Source organism: Erythrolamprus reginae, chromosome 3 (assembly GCF_031021105.1).
Source record: "Erythrolamprus reginae isolate rEryReg1 chromosome 3, rEryReg1.hap1, whole genome shotgun sequence".
NCBI classification, from domain to species: Eukaryota; Metazoa; Chordata; class Lepidosauria; order Squamata; family Dipsadidae; genus Erythrolamprus; species Erythrolamprus reginae.
The window spans coordinates 77,940,182-77,962,552 of record NC_091952.1 but is presented as its reverse complement, the minus strand read 5'-3'; the positions used below and the strand labels follow the sequence as shown (position 1 = coordinate 77,962,552).

Here is a 22,371-nt window from a genome sequence, read left to right as displayed (position 1 = left end):
AGGCGAGATATTTAGGACTTTCTATGTTATCATTATAAGACACTTTTACAATAGGCTAGGTTGGAAGAAACATCCAAGACCACACCTGGAATACTTAATCCAGTGTTTCTCAAATAGCGGGGTGATTATGGGAAGTGTATTTGGAATGATTTTAGCTGAGTTAATTTCTTCCTCTGAAAAATGGAGAAAATAATCAATAATTGAGGTGGAGGAATTTTTTGTTGGTCAATCCATTTGCACCAAAATTCAGACTTTTTGTTTTTGAGTTGAATGTATGAGATCACAGTTCTACTTGGTTCTTCATACTCATTGTAGTTAAACACGCTTGGAATCTTTTCATTATTGTTGTTTCCTGAATTTCAGTTGCTAGTTATATTATCTTGTATATTCTTCAATGAACCAGTTTTCGGCCAGCAATTAATTTTTGTGGTGTAATAACAAAGACGCCTGGTTCTAATTTGGCCAATTGACTGGCACTGTATCCAGGGATATGGGACCAAGACAGTGAATGGCTTGGGTTTAGCCAGCTTCTTGACAGTGACAGGAGTTGAGGCAGTGAGAAAGATCTAGCAGAAGAAAGGCAGACCACCTGATAAATCTATAGCATTCAAACCAGAATGATCTTCAGACCGTAGTTTGAGATCCCGTACCTCCGTTCCATGGAATGCCAGGTTGAGCTGCCAAATAATATGCTAGGCAGTTGTCTGTCAAAGATTCTAAAATAACCCCTCCCCCCAGTGCATGTCAGTTATTTGGGGGGCTAGTTTTAAAAATGGACTTTGTGCTCTTCTGAAATAGGTGGTTCCAAAATCTTCAATAAAACTATTGTATATGTACAGAACACACACTTAAAGTTTGGCTAATCAATAACATACAGTAAACCTTAAGTAGAGGACAGGGAAGTTCTTGCAACTAATGTGTTTATTTGCTTCAAAATACAGTGGTACCTCTACTTAAGAATGCCTCTACTTAAGAACTTTTCTAGATAAGAACCGGGTGTTCAAGATTTTTTTTGCCCCTTCTTAAGAACTATTTTCTGCTTAAGAACCCAAGCCTGGAAAAATTTCCAGGAAATTTGAGAGCGGCACAAAGGCCCGGCCAGTTTCTTGCCATTCTCCCTTTAATCCTGGCCATCTCAGTCTTTTCTGGGCTGCCAGAGGAGCCTTTCTGTGGTGCTTAAGGAAGTTTTGGCTGTCCAGAGCAAACAAAGCATTTTCCTTTCTCTGGACGCTTGGAGAGGGAATAAACCTCTGCCAGCGCTCAGAGAAAAGAAATGCTCCCTTCGCTCTGGGCAGCAACTGTCTTCCTCCTCTTCTTCCTCCTCCTCCTCCCACCCAAATTCCGAGCTTTTATTTCTTTCCTAATGTGTTTGCACACATTATTTGCTTTTACATTGATTCCTATGGGAAAAATTGCTTCTACTTAAGAACGTTTCTACCTAAGAACTTGGTCACGGAACAAATTAAGTTCTTAAGTAGAGCTATCACTGTACAGCAACGGAACAAATGTGCTTTGGTTTAGTTGAATTCACAGGAAGGTTTCTTGAATAGTATTGGAAACAAGTGGATGCACTCTGTTGAATCCTGGCTTAAGTGCCCTGACTGCTGCCTGATTAGTTGAACTTAAACAACCAGCATGTGGGAGACTTGGATAGTTTTTATTGGTCTCTCCCTGCAGTTTCCCCATAAATAAGGAAGCTTGTCAGCCCTAGTTCAATTGTTAACTATTTTAACTGAGTCCTTGAATAAACAGCTATTTTTATGCAAAGCTGCCTCCTGCTTCCCCCCACCCCTCCAGTGAGCAATACCCGGCTTTAACGCACTCCCTAATAATTTGCTGTTCAAATATGTTTTTTAAAAATTCCTCTATTCCTAGAAATCAAAGAAAAGGGATGTCTAACGTTACCTTGTTGAGCACTACCGTGTTTCCACAAGTTTGGTTAATATTATGCAGCAATAGCCTATCTCAGAGATAAATCCATCCCAGATAGTTTGAATAATTTTCAAAGAGTTTCATCTTGATTTTAATTTTCTAGAAGGAAACAGTATTTGATGCTTTAAGGAAGGAAATTTGTTTCTGAATTGGATACCTGTCCCATATAATCCAGCCATCTGTTTTTGCAGTGGTCAACCAACGGCATAAGAAAGCTCAGTGGTCTCCCAGGAGATGGCTTTAAGAGACAGTCACATTGCCATGAAAGCTACTGTCCACTGATCATTTTGACTTTGATAAGGTGGGTCAACTGTCTGTGAAACCAGGAAAGCTAGGAGCCAGCACTTTATCTCAAAGCAGGGAATTCCATAGATGTGTTTGGAATTTTTAAAAAAATCTGTCCTGATTTTTTTGTGCAGGATTCATATTCAAAGATTGATTGTTATGGTTTTATGCCTTTAAATGTCTTTGTCAACCATGTCCTTAAAATGATGGCATTATCGGCTATTATTTGTTTGTTTGTTTATTTATCAAGTACCGGTAATTTCTTCAGATGAAAACGGTCAGTGTTTGGAAATATCAGTATAGTAACATGTATAGTACTGGCCAGATTTTGGCAGAAAGATGAAATTACCCAAGATTTGTGAAATTATCCAAGATTTGTGTAGTAGTTATGAAGCTTTTCCTTTGCAGAATTAGCTCTCATATTGCTGGCTTTTAAACTACAAAAGTATATTCTTTCACAAGACTTTCAGTGATCAACGAAGAAACTATTATAGAATAAATGTAATAATATAGATGTAATTACAGTATTGGGTTTAGAGACTTTGCCTGAGCCAAGGAGCTAAATGGCTTTCTTCTTCTTTCACCTTCTTTTGTTCTATCATCTATCGCCGCTATTATTGGCTTTTTGCTGTCCAGATGAAAACTGCAGTATAATAGTAAGATTTATACATACACACACACATATATGTAGATCAATAGATTGATCGATAGATCGATAGATCAATAAACAGACCAAGTTTGAATCCTAGAAGGGTATGGCTAACTGATGAGAGCAAAATACTGTAGCTTGAAATAGCTATACTAGTCTCCCTTTATTTCTTTATCATTATATATACCGGTATATACTGTACATGATATACATATACAATATATACATATATGTATATATATTATATGTGTATATCATGTATGTGTTCAATGACCAACTGATAGAATTTAAAACAAGTTTTTAACCCAAAGTTCACAAAGCAAAGTCTTCACAATTCCTACCTATGATGTAACCAATTTACAAAAAAAATATGGCTGAGACAGCTATAGTTCAAGGACAGAAAAACCTGTTTTTATTGTACTGGTTTTATTACTACTTTAAAACCAGGTAATGGCATTCAGATAAGGACTGGGAAGAAAGATACCGGTAAGTCTTCGGTTAAAAGGTTAGGCAGCAAACCAATACAAAAATATGTACAGGTAATTCCTCTAAATTCAATAAGGTTACTTCTGAGTTACGTGAACCTTTGGCGTATAGCCATGATGATCCCATGACTATGGAAATTGTCTTTGGACAACACTAGTTCCCTCAGCCAGGAAACGGAGATAAGCACCACACCTTCGAGTCAGATCTGATGGACAGGGAACCCTTTATCTTACTTCTAACTGGCATTAATCTATTTGGGAGGCAATGAATATCAGTTCCAGGCAAAAAAGGACAACAATGCTGTAGTTATACAACTGTTTTAAACCAATTATCTATAAATATCTTCAAAGATTGTTTGTTTGTTTGTTTATTTATTTATTTATTATATTTGTCAAACAAGCATAGAGTTATACTGTAGTTTATATTAATATAACAAAGTATAAAGAAGTGATAAAAAGGATAATAGGACAGAAAGACAGGGATGGTAGGCACAATAGTGCACTTATGCATGCCCTTTACAGACCTCTTAGAAAAGTGGAGAGGTCAACAGTAGATAATTTAAGGTTGAAGATTTTGGAGTTTAAGGAAGAAACTTGTACTTGTAGTTCTGTACTTGCACTCTTTGGTTTTACCAAATGTATTTCAGAAAGTCTAATGATCTTCCTTCTAGATATTTAGCCTAGACAGCATGGTAATTTAAAAAGCATTTTTAATGTTTTTAAATTATTAGATTTGTCTTGAATTGTTTTATTGTTGTTGTGAGCCGCCCCGAGTCTACGGAGAGGGGCGGCATACAAATCTAATAAATAAATAAATAAAAGATAGGAAGATTCTGCATTATGGAGCAGAAAATCCTAAACTTACATAGAAATGATTTTCAACATCTCAAGTGTAGGATGGTTATCTAAAAGTTCTGTATTTTCTTACTGTATCTGTATGCTGAAGTATACTTAATGAAATACTCAATGGATCCAAAGCCACATGGAAAGAACTAAGCAGTGGGGTACCACAAGGTTCAGTCCTAGGTCCAATACTCTTCAATATATTCAGGAGGGAATAGAGGGGAAACCAATCAAATTTGCAGATGACACCAAGCTGGCCGGGGTAGCCAATACCCCAGAGGATAGGCTCAAAATATAGAAGGACCTCAATAGACTAGCACTGTGGCCTCAACCTAACAAAATGAAGTTCAATGTAGAAATCCTACACCTAGGTAAGAAAAGCCTAAGACACACGTACAAATTAGGCAAACCCACACTCAACAGTAGTGACTGTGAAAAAGATCTTGGAGTCTTGGTGGATAACTAAATATGAGCCAGCAATGTGCAGCAGTGGTTAAAAAAGCCAACAAAGTCATTAACAGAGGGATACACTCCAAGGTATTAATACCACTCTATAATGCCCTAGTTAGACCACACCTAGAGTACTGCATTCAATTTTGGTCACCACACTATAAAAAGACATTGAAACTCTAGAGAAAGTACAGAAGAGAGCAACCAGAATGATAAAGGGACTGAAAACCAAGACATATGAGGAAAGATTGCAGGAAATAGGCATGGATAGTCTTTTTTTTTTTAAAAAAATAATTTTTATTTTATTATTAAAGTTGGAAGGGACCTTGTAGATCATCTAGTCCAACCCCCTGCTGGTGCAGTAGATCCTACATCAATGAGGAGGTCTAGTAAAGAGGAGATCCAGTGGGGGATATAGTAATAGCAGTCTTCAGATATTTGAGGGGCTGTCACAGAGAGGAGGGGGTCACACTATTTCCCAGGGCACCAGAGAGCCAGTCTAGGAGCAACGGATAGAAGCTGGCCAAGGAGAGATTCAACCTGATAATAAGGAAGAACTTTCTGATAGTGAGAACGATCAACCAGTGGAATGGCTTGCCAGAGGAGGTTGTGAACGCCCCAACACTCGGCACTTCAAAAGAGATTGGACTGCCATCTGTCTAGATTGGTGTAGGATCTCATGCTCTAATGAGGGTTGGATTAGATGACCTGCAAGGTCCCTTACAAAACCAACCAACCAACCAACCAACCAACCAACCAACCAACCAACCAACCAACCAACCAACAAACAGTGTCTGTAACTCTTGGCCATGTTAAAAGATGTCTACAAGCGAAGTGGCTTTCTGGAGTGGAAAATTCTGCAAATTGTAGACTTGTAGTGGAAAAAACTATAGACATAAGTATTGAAAAATGTATATAGAACTTTTCATTTTATTAAAAACACATTAGATTTACAATGCCATGATCAAAAGAACAATAAAATACAGTGAAATAAGTTCATTAAAAAATGAAAGCCAAGGCAATTCAACTATTCTTGGTGTAGCTAAACTGAAGAAATAGCAGAAGTGCCAGAACAAAATGGTCTTTGTTAACAAAAGTGGGAACCTGTCCAATTTCAGTGAGAGATCATTTCACATAGAGATAGTCCTCGACTTACAACTGTACATTTAGTAACTGAAGTTTTAAAACAGCATTGAAAAAAAGTGACACGACCATTTTTCCTACCTAAAAGTATTTGTGGCATCCCTGGGGCCACGTGGTCAAAATTTAAAAGCTTGGCAACTGGCTCATACTTAATGTTGCTGTTTACCGAGGTCACGCGAATCGCCTTTTGCAACCTTTTGACAAGCAAAATCAATGGGGAAGCCAGATTCACTTAACAACCGTGTTACCAGCTAATCGACTGCAGTGATCCACTTAACAGACTGTAAGCAAGAGAGACTGCAAAATGGGGCAAAATTCACTTAACAACCATCTCACTTAGCAATAGAAATTTTGGGCTCAATTGTGATTGTAAGTCAAGGATTACCTGTAGTAGCCCCACACTGGATAATTCTTCTGTCATATAATAGCTACATGAGATCAGCAGGTCATTATCGCATAGGAAGTAAATCATCCCCCACAAAACTGTCAAGACTGAGTACAGTTGGTTTAATTAAAACAAATTCTTTATTAATTGTTTATTATTAATTGGATTTATATGCCGCCCCTCTCTGAGGACTCAGGGTGATTATGGTTCCTAAAGACAATGAATGTTCAACAATAATTAATTTGGAAAGTTTTAAAATCATTCTCCACTTCCTTCTGTGACATTTTACAGGAAAGCAGACTGTACACATTTTTATAGACAGTGTGTCTGCATTCAAACAGTATCTAGAGACACAAAATCCCACTCAAAAGTTTCCTCCTGGTCCAGGTTTCATTTTGGGTTGTTTCTCTTTGTGCAGCAACAAAATCACTCTCAAGAAGACCAATTCAGCTGAGTCATAGAAATCTCCTAGGTGATAACAGAAATTCTAAAGTTAGTTGTAATGTACACATATTTTTAAAAATGCCATAGAATTCACCCACATTGACTACACTATCTATTAGCCAGTGTCTTAGATTTGCCCCCCAAAACATTTTAAAAACCAGTGCCACTTATAAATTTGTAAGAAAGTAGTTCATATTTATTTATTTAGTCCAATTTATTTATTTATTTATTTATTTATTGGGTTTGTATGAGGGTTTTAGTGGATATATATCTATATACACATAGTAAAATACATGATGAAGGTTATGAGGAGATACTCATAGTAAAATATATCTATGAAAGAATAGAAAAGAAGGTATAGTAATAGAACATATCAATGAAAGAATAGAAGAAGAGATATAGGAATAGAAGAAAGGTACAGGAGATATAGGAGAGCAATAGGACAGGGGATGGAAGGCACTCTAGTGCACTTGTACTCGCCCCTTACTGACATCTTAGGAATCTGGATAGGTCAACCATAGATAATCTAAGGGTAAAGTGTTGGGGGTTTGGGGATGACACTATGGAGTCCGGGAATGAGTTCCACGCTTCGACAACTTGGTTACTGAAGTCATATTTTTTACAGTCAAGTTTGGAGCAGTTAATATTAAGTTTAAATCGGAGACCAGTCAATATTTCTCCCAACAGTAGAACAGGGATGTTTTCCCAGTTCCAAAATAAATAAATAAAAACACCCAAGAAGGCTAACATAGCATTTCAAATAAGCAACATGAAGTGACTACTATTCTTGAGGACAACCTTAATAGCACTATGGATTTGGCTCAGAATCAAGTTGGCAGCCACTACAGTTCCTTCAACTGTTGCTATTAGGCATATTATGTAACCAAAGTATTTCTGAATTGTTATCAACTGCTTCCTGCATATAAAATGCACTGCATTGGTCCAAATGAAAGATTGCATGAGAATCAATAAATAAGAATTGCCACTCCCAGTCTAGGTTCAACCATAATCATAATGTGTTTGGCTAATGCTGGGCAGACTCCATAAGTGCTAGGCCTCCAGTGATAAAACTGAATCAAGGCAGGGGTGGGATGCTGGGGGTTCGCAGGGGTTCGGGAGATTCTGTGCAGTTTGGAGAACCGTGAAATACCACTCCTGGCTTGCCCCGCCCCCCCTGCCCCACACGGCCTGTTTCGGATGCAGGTAAGTGCAGAGTGGACACAGAGGATTGAAGAGGATGAAAAATGGGCCTACTAGAAGTTCAGGAAGGCCGGAAACAGGCTGGCTCCCGGCCTCCAGAGCCTGGGGAGGTAGTTTTATCCCTTCCGGAGGCTCTAGGAAAGCCTCCGGAGTCCAGGTAGGGAAAAAACACATGGTGCAGGGGGCTGACTAGGCCATACCCACCATGGACACGCCCATCCACCAACTGGGCAGAGAACCCCTTGCTAAAATTTTTGTAGTCCACCCCAGAATCAAGGATGATATCTCTAGCATGTACATCTCCTTCAGAACGAGCTTCCTATCTTCTTTCAGATCACGAGAACCACCACTCAGCAGGACCTCCATGTTGTCAGATTTAAATTGCTTAGCTACCATTCAACACATGATTGCCTCCAGACTGATCAAGACACATATGCTCTTGGCTCAGAAGAGAAGAAACAGCTGAATACAGTGGTACCTCTACCTAAGAACGCCTCTACTTAAGAACTTTTCTAGATAAGAACTGCGTGTTTTGCCTCTTTTCAATAACCATTTTCTACTTACAAACCTGAGCCTCCAAAACTGTAACTGGAAAAGGCAGGGAGAAGCCTCCGTGGGGCCTCTCTAGGAATCTCCTGGGATGAAACAGGGCTGGAAAATGCGGGGGAAAGTCTCTGTGGGGTCTCTCTAGGAATCTTCTGGGAGGAAAGAGGGCTGGAAAATGCGGGGAGAACCCTCCGCACACATTATTTGCTTTTACATTGATTCCTATGGGAAAAATTGCTTCTTCTTACAAACTTTTCTACTTAAGAACCTGGTCAAGTAGAGAAACCACTGTATTATCTGTATATTGGTGGAACTTTGTCATCAAATACTTGATGATCAGTTCCAGCAGGGTCACACAGAGATGGAAACACAGGGAAGGCAGACTGGAATTTTATGATTCAAATGTTATTTACTGGGCTAATTTTTAATTGAGTTGAAAGTTCAGGCTTTAAGCAGACATGGGGATATTCAGTATACTGTTGCACTTCCTTATTTCTCTACAATGAACTACAGAAAGGGCTTGCTAGAGTAACAGATAGAGCAGTGATGGTGAGCCTTTGAGGCTCAATATGTCAAAAAATTAGAAAGTGCCTAACATGACTCTGCTGGTATGTCACCACGTCCCCCCAATCATTGCTTTGTGCATGATGCTACTGAGCTATAGCGCAACAAAAACCTTCAGGAAAAATATGCTTGAAATAACATCCAAGAATCAAAGCACATTTAACCGCATGCATTGCTGCTTAAATTGATACCACTTGCAGTGAGTCCTGTTACACGGAAAAGTTTTTCTAAGAAGGTAACGTCTTACCATATTTACTGAGCCTTTGTTACTTCTTTTGTTCCATTAGGTGGAAGTACTGTAGTCAATGAAAGGACTTCTAGTTCAGGGGCGTCAAAAAAGTATGCCTACATGAATGGGGAGGAAGAGGGAGATATCAGAACATCGTGAGTATCACAATCTGATATATTTGTATAGGTCAGTGATGGCGTTACTCAATGATTGAAAACTGTTAATTCTCTCTCTAGCAAACCTCCTGGGATAATCTCCAACAAGCTTCTAGATACATTTAAGTAACATTGTACACTTATACATATACAATATAGGCCAGTGATGGCGGAGCTATTTTCCCTTGGGTGCCAAGAGTGTTTACGCGCACTATCACACATGCACGAGTGCCCATACCAATAATGCCTGGGGAGGTTGAAAACAGCTTCCCTCGCCTCCTGGAGGCCTTCTGGAGGCTGGAAATGGCCTGTTTTCCAACTGCTAGTGGGCCCAGTAGGCTCGTGTTTCGCCCTCCCCAGGCTCCAAAGGCTTCCCTGGAGTCGGGGGAGGGTAAAAATGCCCTCTCCCCCCCAGAGGCTCTCTGGAAGCCAAAAACACCCTTCCAGAGCCTCTATGTTAGCCAAAAATAACCTCGGTGGCACACACATGCATGTTGGAGCTGAGCTAGGGCAATAGCTTGCGTGCCAGCAGATATGGCTCCAGGTGCCACCTGTGGCACCCGTGCCATAGGTTCATCATCACTGATGTAGGCTGTAAGTATTTTGCAAATATTCTGAATGGGCTAATTAGACGTGTAATTGTCTAATTCTACAACAGCGAATCAAATCTAAATTAAATCAACACTGAAAAATAAAAATGAAATAACTGAAAACAACACTTGACAAGTTTGAGAGTTGTCATACCAAACAACCAATAGCCAGTAAAGCATGAAGGAGGACAACTGTTACAATTGTAGCCATTGCAATTCTCCGGTTGTCATCTCGAACGGCAGGCCAAAATGTCATTACTAGAACAGATCCTGAAAAACACAGAGCAAATGCCACCAGAACCCATCGGAGAATTTTCTGTGGAATGATCCATAAAATCTGCAAGGGAAAAGGGAAGAAATAAAGTCCTGGCTTTACCGGCTGCAAAACAAAACATTTTAATCTGCTATCCCTATCTAAAAACCATCCAGGTACATCATCGCCATCGCCTTTGATGGAGAAACCTGCCATACAGGAAGAGTCTCATCCTATCTGCGCATCATCACATGACAAGGAACCCACTGGAACAGGGGTTCCCAAAGTTGGCAACTTTAAGTCTTGCAGACTTCAACTCCCAGAATTCTCAAGCCAGAGAATTCTGAAAGCTCATGTCCACAAGTCTTAAAATTGCCAAGTTTGAAGACCTCTGCTGTGGAATCACATAGTTTTGTATCTTTGTCCGGTCAAACAGTTGTAACCTCTAGAAACATAGAAACATAGAAGTCTGACGGCAGAAAAAGACCTCATGGTCCATCTAGTCTGCCCTTATATTATTTCCTGTATTTTATCTTACAATGGATACATGTTTATCCCAGGCATGTTTAAATTCAGTTACTGTGGATTTACCAACCACGTCTGCTGGAAGTTTGTTCCAAGGATCTACTACTCTTTCAGTGAAATAATATTTTCTCACGTTGCTTTTGATCTTTCCCCCAACTAATTTCAGATTGTGTCCCCTTGTTCTTGTGTTCACTTTCCTATTAAAAACACTTCCCTCCTGAACCTTATTTAACCCTTTAACATATTTAAATGTTTCGATCATGTCCCCCCTTTTCCTTCTGTCTTCCAGACTATACAGATTGAGTTCATTAAGTCTTTCCTGATACGTTTTATGCTTAAGACCTCTCATATCAACACACATTTCTGAGGAGAATGGCTATGGTCTCTGTAACTTTCTAAACATTTTGAAACTTTTCTCCAACTTGAGTGAGGCCCTTCCCAGTAGGTAGGGTAAGGACTGCAATCCCTAGGGTTCTCAGCTGCCATCACTAAATCAAGAAATAATAGACTAAACAATTAAATTATGTCCTACATCACATAATACAGATCTCTCAGTTAAACTTTGCACGCGGAATATCAAAAATTGGTTACTGGTTTATTTAGCTATTCCACATATTGTCACCTGTTCTTCCTAAAATACTTAATTGTACAATACTTACCGCTGTTGGTATAAAAATGAAGAGTGAATAGCCATAAACACACACAATCTCAAGAAACGAATAGGAGACAATGTTCACAACTTTATTGTTTCTCCACATAAGGAATCCCCAGAGAGCAAGTGGAACTAGCCAGGCATAAGCATAGATGGCGGTCGCAGCTATGGAGACTATAAAGAGATGTATTTTAGGATTACGGTTCACTCCAAAATTAATTTACATCATAACACATTCAGTTTCATTCATTAAATTATCCCTAAATTGCTCATGCAATTTAATATTCGAACATTTAAAACGTTGCTTTTCAATTCTATTCACTGCCTTGACCCACCAGTGTTGAAACTAAGCCATGTGTTAAGTCAGAGGTCTTCAAACTTGGCAACTTTAAGATTTGTGGACTTCAACTATGCTGGCTGGACAATTCTGGGAATTGAAGTCCACAAATCTTAAAGATGCCAAGTCCGAGGACCCCTGCATTAAGTAATCAATAATAAATTGATTTGTGAAGGAATGTGTGAATTGTGAGAGAGCCTCTTCATGGAAGCTGTTTTGGGGACTTCAAAATGTGCTCCTATCTTACTCATTTATCTTTCTCTCCTTGCATGCCAATGTGCCAAGCTACACATCTTGGACAAATGAGCCATTCAGGAAAATAACTGCTAAAAAATTTAGCAGGTTACAAAGTTAGAGTCTATGGTAATTCTGGGCTAAATATCTAACTTGACAAGTTATTTGTTTCTTAGTTTATGTGATGGGTAACTTTATCACTTTGCTTCTCTTCTCCTGAACCCATCCATTCTGGTTACTGCTGTGGTTTACAAGGTGGACAACAACACAACTGGTATTGCCTTGCCCAGGATGGTTCCAGGAACCATCTGCTCTAGACTAGTTGAGATTAGATTAGATTAGATTTATTGGATTTATATGCCGCCCCTCTCCGCAGACTCGGGGCGGCTCACAACAATGGTGAAGAACAATACATAGTAACAAATCTAATATTTAAAAATCTAAGTTACAGTTTTAGATTAAAAGTCCAAAAAAATAAACCCCAATATATAAAATACAACAAACCATCGAATCATACACAAAAACTACATGGGCAAGGGGGAGATGTTTCAATTCCCCCATGACTGACAGCACAGGTGGGTTTTAAGAAGTTCACGAAAGGCAAGGAGGGTGAGGGCAATCCTGATCTCTGGGGGGAGCTGGTTCCAGAGGGTCGGATCCACCACAGAGAAGGCTCTTCCCCTGGGTCCCGCCAGACGACATTGTTTAGTCGACAGGACCCGGAGAAGGCCAACTCTGTGGGACCTAACCGGTCGCTGGGATTCGTGCGGCAGAAGGCGGTCTCGCAGGTATCCTGGTCCGATGCCATGTGGTGAGAATACATTCTCGCCACAGTTAGCAAAAGAAGCCAAACAAATGCATTTTTTAAATTAGAGATTATTCATGTTGATGAGCTTGGCATCATGTATGCTTCCTAGACCCCAACTCAGGTTTGGGTCTCTTTACCCTTCAGATGTTTGTGAACGTCTTTCTTGCCTTCTTCTGAAATCAAAGCTGTACTGATGCTCTACTTTTATGTACTTTTATGTACGCTGAGAGCATATGCACCAAGACAAATTCCTTGTGTGTCCCATCACACTTGGCCAATAAAACTCTATTCTATTCTATTCTACTTCCTACTCACCCACCTTTCACCTTTTGGCTACCTAGAGCAAAAGGCACCGATTCCAGGATTTGGCTGCAATGCCAAGCCTCTTATGGGTGTTTTGCCTGAGCTCAGCATGTTAGATTTGTTTTCTGTCCTGAATGGTATCTCCAGTGCTTCTCCTCCCTGTTGGAACATGGCATGGATTCCTTTCTCCTGCCTCCCCTGAGAATCAGAGTTCCTTGCCTGCCTTTCATTCTGGCTACAAAGAAGTTTGTTTATTTGTCTGTTTGTTTGTTTGTTTGGTTTGTTTGTTTGTTTGTTTGTTCGTTCGTTCGTTCATTCATTCATTCATTCATTCATGTTGTGAGCCGCCCCGAGTCTTCGGAGAGGGGCGGCATACAAATCTAATAAATAATAATAATAATAATAATAATAATAATTATTATTATTATTATTATTATTATTATTAATTCATTCATTCAATTTCTATGCCACCCAACTCCCTAGGGACTCTAGGCGGCTCACAGCAAAAATAATCTGAGTGATTTTGTCCGACAGAAACTGAACAAATTCCTGCAACCTTCCTCAAACTGGTTCATCACAATCCCCGCTACCTTACTCTTCCGCTGAATAAAAAGTGAATGGATACAAACTGTTTGAAATAATTTGACAAACCTTTGCGGAAATCTGGCACGTAATGAAAATCACGTTTTCCCAGATGGATGAAGAATTTTGAAAGGTTACCGCTAATTGCAACAGCAAAGACTAGCGTGGCACATATCCAAAATGGACCTTAAATTGAGACAGAAGCAAATTTCCATTTTAGTTTGATTGACTTATTTGTATTCAGTGCAAAAGTGGGAGAAGATTCAAAATTATGTTGTTTGCACATACCATAAAGATCAGGATTACTCCGAATGTACAGTCTCACGAAGTTTTTCCCCGGCACTGGAAATACAGAACCTTTGATTCTGTCCAAAACCTGATCATAATTAAAGCAGTATAGATCATATGGCCAAGGATAAATAAACTGTTTAAATTAAAGAAATACTGAACACATTTTGGATTTAACAAAAACCCTCTTATACATTGCCCCATTGGAAATCAGGATCTTGGGCAAATTAAGTATGGTTTATTCAGTCAGAGATAAACAATGTGCAACATACTGCTTGCATTCATACATCAAGAAACCAAAAGCAAACAAATTACATTATGATTTGGATAATTAAATCCAGCCATTTTCCTTCTAATTTTTTTAAAGCCCTGTTAGTTCCCTTAATCATAGGTTTGGTTTGCAAATAAGCTAACTCGTAAATTGGTATGTGCTTGCTTTGAGCATTTAATGAATTCAGCTATTGTAGTTTAATGTTAGGTGTAAGCCTTGTTGCTTTAAATTTTGAAAAAAACACACAATACTTTTGTTTAAAAAAATAGTACAATGCAGTGAGCTGGTGATGGCTATAAGTGAGATAAAACAATGGGTCTTTCCCCCTGAGCAGTGAATAAGGGTTTATTAGATCAACACTACATACATGGTAAGGTATATCAATGTAAAATTAGTAACTGATTCAAAGATCAAACAAGAAAGAAGGAAACTCCGAGTCTACGGAGAGGGGCGGCATACAAATCCAATCAATCAATCAATCAATCAATCAATCAATATGCTGAATTACTGTATAGTAGAAATGTCAACGTCCAAGGTTCCTTAGGAAATATCTCCCACTCACAACAACATCTAGTACTAACAGAAGAAGTTAAGTCAGCACTACAATCATTGCCAAATCAGAAAGCTACAGGAAATCATGGAATACCCACAGAAATATGGCAAGCAACAGCAGAAGAATCAATCAAGGTTTTAACCAAGATATGGTAGCACATCTGGACAGCCATGCTAAAGAACTACAGTATGTGAAGCGGCCAGCAGATTGGAAGAGGTCAATCTACATTCCAATCCTAAAAGCAGGCGACTTAATGGAACATGCAACCTATTGCACAATATCCTTAATTTCACATGCTGGCAAAGTAACAGGTCATACAATTCAGACCGGAGTCCTACATTGACAAAAATAAATGCCAAATGGTCAAGGTGGTTTTTAAAAAGGACAAAAAACATGAAACGTTTTGACCGTTGCGGTATCCAGGGGTCAGATCATCATCTTTTATGATCTTCTGATAAGCAAAGTCAATGGGGAAGCCAGATTCACCTAACCATCAGGTTGTGAACATTAACTACAGTGATTATCTTAATAATTATGGCAGGAAATGTTGTAAAATGGGGCAAAAGTCACTTAACAAAATGCCTCACTTAATAACAGAAATTTTGGGCTCAATTATAGCTGTAAGTTGAGGACTATCTGTATGGAAAAATAAGAAAAATCTAGAAAAATACATGGTCAGGATCAAGTATAGAAATGACGATTGTATCAACAAAGTTCTAGTCCAACTATTTAAATTGGCAGAAAGGAGCAACAAATATTTGGAAGGTTTTCAAAGGGAATGGTCATGTATACCTTTTTGTTAAGTCACACACGGACAAGGAAGTAGCAAAATAAATACAGAGCAGGATCTGCTATGTAGAATTGTCTCATGGAAACAAAAAAACCCACCTCTATTTCATTAAAGTAAACACATTACGCACATGGTACACCATACACATATGTGGAGATGACAAACCTGGTATGTATCCACATCAAAAAATGTCTGATAATATTCAAATGTCCAGAACGGAGCACTTTTCTTCTGCCCTGCAAGCAACTGGAAGATAGGATTTCAAGAAAAAAGTATAAGTTTATTTCTTATTCAAATATATTATTTACACATGCAAATAATCTCACTTATGTTGGAAACAAGAATATCTCCGGAAAAAGTTGGATTTGACATTTGTGCTGGAAAGCAGAGGTTTCAGGAAAATGTATGCCACATAGTCTATGTTAGGGTTACTTACATTGTGTTAATTCTACAAACGCATCTCACTAAAAGAACATGAATGTATTCTTGTCAAGTCTCTTGTCAGAAAGAGAGACAACCTGGCATCAACCGGGCCAAAGCCCAATAATTTAGACCATGCTCTAGGGAACTAAAAATAACATATATACATGTATGACCGGGAATGATGAAATTATTTGATTCATGGTTTGATTCAAGCGATGTGCCACAAGGGTCTGTTCTGGGTCCTATTCTTTTTAATATGTTTGTGAGTGACATAGAGGAAGGTTTGGTAGGGAAGGTTTGCCTATTTGCCGATGACTCTAAAGTGTGCAATAGGGTTGATATTCCTGGAGGCGTCTGTAATATGGTAAATGATTCAGCTTTACTAGATAAATGGTCAAAACAATGGAAACTGCAGTTTAATGTTTCAAAATGTAAAATAATGCACTTGGGGAAAAAGAATCCTCAATCTGAGTATTGTATTAGCAGTTCTGTTAAATATGTTAAAGGGTTAAATAAGGTCCAGGAGGGAAGTGTTTTTAATAGGAAAGTGAACACAAGAACAAGGGAACAGAATCTGAAGTTAGTTGGGGGAAAGATCAAAAGCAACGTGAGAAAATATTATTCTACTGAAAGAGTAGTAGATCCTTGGAACAAACTTCCAGCAGACATGGTTGGTAAATCCACAGTCACTGAATGTAAACATGCCTGGGATAAACATATATCCATCCTAAGATAAAATACAGAAAATAGTATAAGGGCAGACTAGATGGACCATGAGGTCTTTTTCTGCTGTCAGTCTGCTATGTTCTATGTTTCTATGTTTGACCCAAGCCTGGTTTTTACCCTTTCTTCATTCCCAGTCATACGTGCATATATATTCTTTCTATTTGTAGGCTAGATAGCTGTGAATTTACTCAACCTATCCCAAAGTCTATACTGTATAGGAGTTCAGATTTAATATTAAAGACAATCAAGTAGTGTCAATAAATTTTTGTCCATTGACAGGGACAAAAATCTCTTCTAAAGTTCTTGGAGTGGAGATTTATATCCAGTTTGCATTGCTATTAGAAGGGGAAAAGTCATGGAGAATATACTAAAGTTAAAGTTAATTATAATCTATGTAATATTGACTTATTGTACAAATCCAGATTATAACAATGGCAACAGCATCTCTGTATATCAGCACAATGCTAATGGGTGATTCAAGGCAATGACACTATATTAAGGGAAAAAATCTCTCATCCCATTAGATGGTTTCTAGCTGCAATCTAAATTTATAGTATATGAATCATCCCAAGACTATTCTAGTGTGTCTCTTTCCTACAGAAAGTTATTCCTAATACAGTAGTACCTCTATATACGAGCTGCTCTACATGCGAGTATTTCAAGATACGAGCCACGAGGGGAGAGACATTTCTGTTCTAGTCCTGAGCTCAAATTCGGGACACGAGCCGAGCGTCCACTAGGTGGCGGAAGAATCCTTGCTTTTGGTTATCTCGGAAGGGAAAAAAGTTATTTGTTCCAGAATACGAGTTGCCTCGAGATACAAGCTCCCTTATGGAACGAATTATGCTCGTATCTAGGGGTACTACTGTAGTTTCTACTGCTTTTTTATACACAATATGTACAGTGTTTATTAACAATATGAGGAAAAAAACAGCAGTTTGTCGGATAGAATTGGTATGTTTCCATCAAACCTCAGTTTTATCAGAATCATCTGTCTCCAGAAGTTCATCATCTTCTTCTCTTCCAGATCCTTGCAGGCGTCCATGTTTTTTCTTTGTTTTTTCAGTAGGTTCATCAATACTTATAGTGACGGCATCTGGATTGGCTGCCAACAAGTTTGCTGCATCGTCAAATTCTGAAAAACAAACATTTCCTGCAAAAGACTTTATTTTTCTCAGCGTTTCCTCTCAAGGCATAGTTATTAACTCTTGCATCATATTCTAAAGTAAATATATTGTCAAATTACCAGGACGTTTGTTTACTCAGTGAAACAAAGCTTTGGATCTGTGCCCTAAAACTGAGTTCACCAGAACTGTTATTTATTAAAATTATGTTTTTCATTATATTGTATTCTGAAATTGAATATAAAAAGAAGCACCACACAGCAGAAACCCAGCAGGGAGACCTGTAACAAGTAGCAGTTCAACTAACAAACAATACTTACCTAACATCAGGAAGATTTCTTGTGTAAGTATACCTTCTCAGTTACTTGAGTTAATCTTGTTGTATAACTAGAACAAATATGCTTTGAATGAAACCAAAGGCCCATCTACTGCATCTCCTGTTTTGGCCAAGAAACAATTAAATGCCAAAGGAGAAGCTGGCGTTAGGTTTAAGTAGAATATTTTGTGGAGAAGATAAAAAGAATGAAGTAGATATGTCATTTGAATTCCTTTGTGAATTAAAAACAATTACATCTGGAGATAATTCCCATTAGGAAAGGATAATTGCGTTCGGTTCCACAATGATAATACTGCTTGTTAAAAAAAAAAAAGCAGCAACACCATGCATTATATACAAGACTGAGATTAAATTTGCAACGCAATGCAACAACACAAAACAATCTAAAGCTTTTGGAAGCCCCTTTTTTAAATGTACCTTGGAACTTGAAGTCATCCACAGCAGCCATTCCTCCAGTAATATCCTTAGTTTGTTAATAGGAATTAAACAAAATCCTGAAAAATATAAAGAGAAACATAGAAACATAGAAGATTGACGGCAGAAAAATATCTCATGGTCCACCTAGACTGCCCTTATGCTATTTCCTGTATTTTATCTTAGGATGGATATATGTTTATCCCAGGCATGTTTAAATTCAGTTACTGTGGATTTACCAATGTCTGCTGGAAGTTTGTTCCAAGCATCTACTACTCTTTCAGTAAAATAATATTTTATCATGTTGTTTCTGATCTTTCCCCCAACTAACCTCAGATTGTGCCCCCTTGTTCTTGAGTTCACTTTCCTATTAAAAGCACTTCCCTCCTGAACTTTATTTAACCCTTTAACGTATTTAAAAATTTAATAATGCTTAAAGGATTTTGCAGTAGCACTGTGAAATGTAATCATTTTTGCTGCAGTTTGCTTAAAAAAATATTTACATGGAAGTCTATACACAGAGTTTTTGTTTTCTTTCAAGAACACACCCTGTATTGCTGTTAGTGTGCAGTGCAGTACTCTCAAAGAAAATTTATCATCTGGTCACATTTAAGTGCAGGTAACCTCCATCCTCCCTTTGCCCATGATTGCAAACTTACAATTAGGAAGAAATAAAATTGCAGATCAACAGTGACGGGAATCTGCTTCCAATTAGTTAGGATCATTTAAAGTAAAAGCAGATAAAAGCAGAATCGCTCTTATGTCGGGGTTTGCTGCAACCACCCTCAATTTCTTGAGCAGAGTTTGCAAGGCTCCTGTGTTGACATTCATATCTGACATCTCTTGGGACTTGAGGAGGAAGAATGGGGTGGTAGGCAAACAAGGACTTTATCCCTTTCCCTAAAGACAGGCTGCAGTCAGGGTCCTACCCAAACACACCATCAGGCAGCACTGTCGCTACCTTCTTGGGGGCAATACAAGGATGAAAGACAGCTGAGAACCAACCTGTATTGCTGGAAACAGCAGGCACTAAAGTAAACCCCGCCCCCTTCTTAGCTGTCCCTCCCACTAGACAGAAGTAGCTTGTAGCATCTTGACCAATCAACATTGCTCTCCTCCCCTCCTCCCATTTAAAGAGACAGCAATAAAAAAGCAAATGCTTCCCCCCCCCCTAGTTTGGTACCCTTAACATGTGCTCAAATGATGTTCTAATTACAGGAACACTTGCAACCCACAAAAAGCATTACAGAAAATGTTTGGCCTAAATGGTTAAATAGCTTTTCCAGAGCATAAAGTTTAAAGGCCAGACAGTTTAAGCTGTTTACACTGCTCAAAAAAATAAATAAAGGGAACACTTAAAAAAGAGAATATAACTTCAAGTAAATCAAACTTCTGTGAAATCAAACTGTCCACTTAGGAAGCAACACTGATTGACAATCAATTTCACATGCTGTTGTGCACATTCAACTTTGTACAGAACAAAGTATTCAATGAGAATATGTCATTCATTCAGATCTAGGATGTGTTATTTGAGTGTTCCCTACGGAGAGGGGCGGCATACAAATCCAATAAATAATAATAATAATTTTTTTGAACAGTGTATATATATTAAGGAGCGTGAAACAGTGCACCACTGTGCCTACCGTCCCCGTCCTACTATCCTTGTTCTCTTTTATTGTTACTTTTTTACTTATGTTATGCTTATACAAACTACTACTATCCTGTACTTGTTTGACAAATAAATAAAATAAATAAAAATAAATAGTGGATATGTTAACCTTTCAGATAGCAGAGTCACCTTAAAGAAAGGGGGGGGGGAAACTGAAAATCCATTTCCTGAATAGGCTATGGCGGTGTCAGCAGATAAGACCACTGTGGATGCTCTTAGGAGTTGTAAGCCTGGTTAGATTGGAGTAGAATTTGGATAGGAGACCACTCGGGGATCCCAGAACCAGCAGTCAGACCCTTGGTTCTTCAACCTCAACTTTTTAAAGCTCTTTCGACTTGCCAGCTGGGAAATTTTTTAGAGCTTATATTCCACTTCTTCTTTATTGCTGTATCTTTTTGTATTGTTTTTATTTATTGATTGATTGATTGATTGCATTTGTACGCCGCCCCTCTCCGTAGAATTATGTTGGAAGCCGCCCTGAGTCGTTCAGGATTGTCCGTGTAGAAGTTGAATGAATGAAGGAAGGAAGGAAGGAAGGAAGGAAGGAAGGAAGGAAGAAGAAAGAAAGAAAGAAAGAAAGAAAGAAAGAAAGAAAGAAAGAAAGAAAGAAAGAAAGAAAGAAAGAAAGAAAGAAAGAAAGAAAGAAAGAAATTCTTGGGAGCTCAAAATCCAAATACTGTATCTCAAAAGTTGCTGAGATTAAAAAATGCTGAGCTAAAAAAAAACCCTTGGGAGTTCGAAAAGCATCTTGGCAAAAAGCGATAGCAAATAACTTCCGTAACATTCTGCATGAATAGAACTGAGAAGTGACCAAGAAGAAAAAATATCTCGGGAGATTCCATTTCCCTTATAATAACACTGAATTCCGGCTTTGGAAGCCAACCCCATTTAACTGTAGTGGCTACAGGCAATATTCAGATATTGCAACCTTTCTAAGATCTTCCAGTAAACCCATTAGTCGAAGGTGCAAATATCTTGATTTCCCTCGGGCGCTCCATTTTATGTATGGTTTGTTTGGGTTGTATGAGTGTTTTTAAATCAAGGGTTTTTAACTGTTCTGCTTTTTAATCATTGGATTTGTGTTTTGTATTCTTGTTGTGAGCCGCTTTGAGTCTTCAGAGAGGGGCGGCATACCAATCTAATAATAGAATAGAATAGAATAGAATAGAATAGGATTTTATTGGCCAAGTGTGATTGGACACACAAGGAATTTGTCTTGGTGCATATGCTCTCAGTGTACATAAAAGAAAAAGATACATTTGTCAAGAATCATGTGGTACAACACTTAATGATTGTCATAGGGGTCAAATAAGCAATGAAGAAACAATCAATATTGATAAAAATCTTAGGATACAAGCAACAAGTTACAGTCATACAGTCCTAAGTGGGAGGGAAAGGATGATAGGAATGGTGAGAAAAACTAGTAGAAATAGAAGTGCAGATTTAGTAAAAAGTCTGACAGTATTGAGGGAATTATTTGTTTAGTAGAGTGATGGTGTTCGGGAAAATAATAATAATTAATTAATAAATAAAAATAAATAAATATTAATTAATATTAATATTAATTAATAATTAATAACAACAACAACAACAACAATAATAATATTTTGCATTCTCCCGTAAGACAAAAGGTGTCAATGTGCGATTTCGGAAGGGAAAATCGCAGGAAGTCTCTATAGAGGTTATTGGTCCGGTTTCGTAAAATGCGGTTTTTATTCCCCCCCGCCCCGCTTTTTTTAGCTGCTTTGATGGGATCGCGGCTTAACAACCATTCTTTCCCCACTACTGGGATATAGCAATAGCATTTAAACTTATATACCGCTTCATAGTGCTTTTACAGCCCTCTCTAAGCCGTTTTCACAGGAATCAGCATATACAGTATAGTATATCGCCCCCAACAATCCGGGTCCTCATTTTACCCACCTTGAGCCGGTGGTGAGATTTGAACTGCTGAAAACTGCAGCTAGCTCAAGCAGCCTGCAGTGCTGCACTCGTCCCGTTCTCCACTTTTGCAAAATCTTCCGGAAGGGATTCGTGGATGAGGCATTCGATCACGCGGAAGTAAAAAAACAAAATCGAGATTTATTGAAAAATAAATAAATAGACCCAAATCTGAAGGCGAAACGGGACCTTCCGTTGTGTGTTTTGGCATCCACCCGCCCATTCCCAACACTAGGAACGA

At 38.4% G+C, this 22,371-nt stretch overlaps 1 protein-coding gene across 2 annotated transcripts; it reads right to left on the bottom strand.

Moving 5' to 3' along the window:
* Positions 1–5,556: 5,556 nt before the first annotated feature.
* Positions 5,557–22,369, bottom strand: YIPF1 (Yip1 domain family member 1). 2 transcript variants are annotated; one of them, XM_070745956.1, is made up of 10 exons: positions 22,113–22,369; positions 18,524–18,600; positions 17,617–17,780; positions 15,662–15,742; positions 13,883–13,970; positions 13,664–13,780; positions 11,338–11,504; positions 10,055–10,237; positions 9,174–9,271; positions 5,557–6,640 (listed from the first exon to the last, which is right to left on the bottom strand). In XM_070745956.1, exons 2-9 carry the CDS (start codon positions 18,552–18,554, stop codon positions 9,179–9,181), a joined length of 924 nt encoding a protein of 307 aa, XP_070602057.1. In that variant the 5' UTR covers positions 18,555–18,600; positions 22,113–22,369; the 3' UTR covers positions 5,557–6,640; positions 9,174–9,178. The 2 variants fall into 2 exon arrangements, with proteins under 2 accessions (XP_070602057.1, XP_070602058.1); XM_070745957.1 differs by lacking the exon at positions 22,113–22,369 and adding an exon at positions 19,180–19,511.
* Between the last annotated feature and the right edge of the window lie 2 nt (positions 22,370–22,371).

Bases quoted from the DNA above. Each gene is read 5' to 3' on its own strand.
- YIPF1 (XM_070745956.1), bottom strand. From the start codon at position 18,554: ATGGCTGCTGTGGATGACTTCAAGTTCCAAG. The intron at 13,781-13,882 runs GTATGTGCAAAC...TCTCAATTTAAG, and splicing joins GAGTAATCCTGATCTTTATG to GTCCATTTTGGATATGTGCC. The intron at 11,505-13,663 runs GTTTGTCAAATT...ATCTCTTTATAG, and splicing joins CGTGCCAGATTTCCGCAAAG to TCTCCATAGCTGCGACCGCC.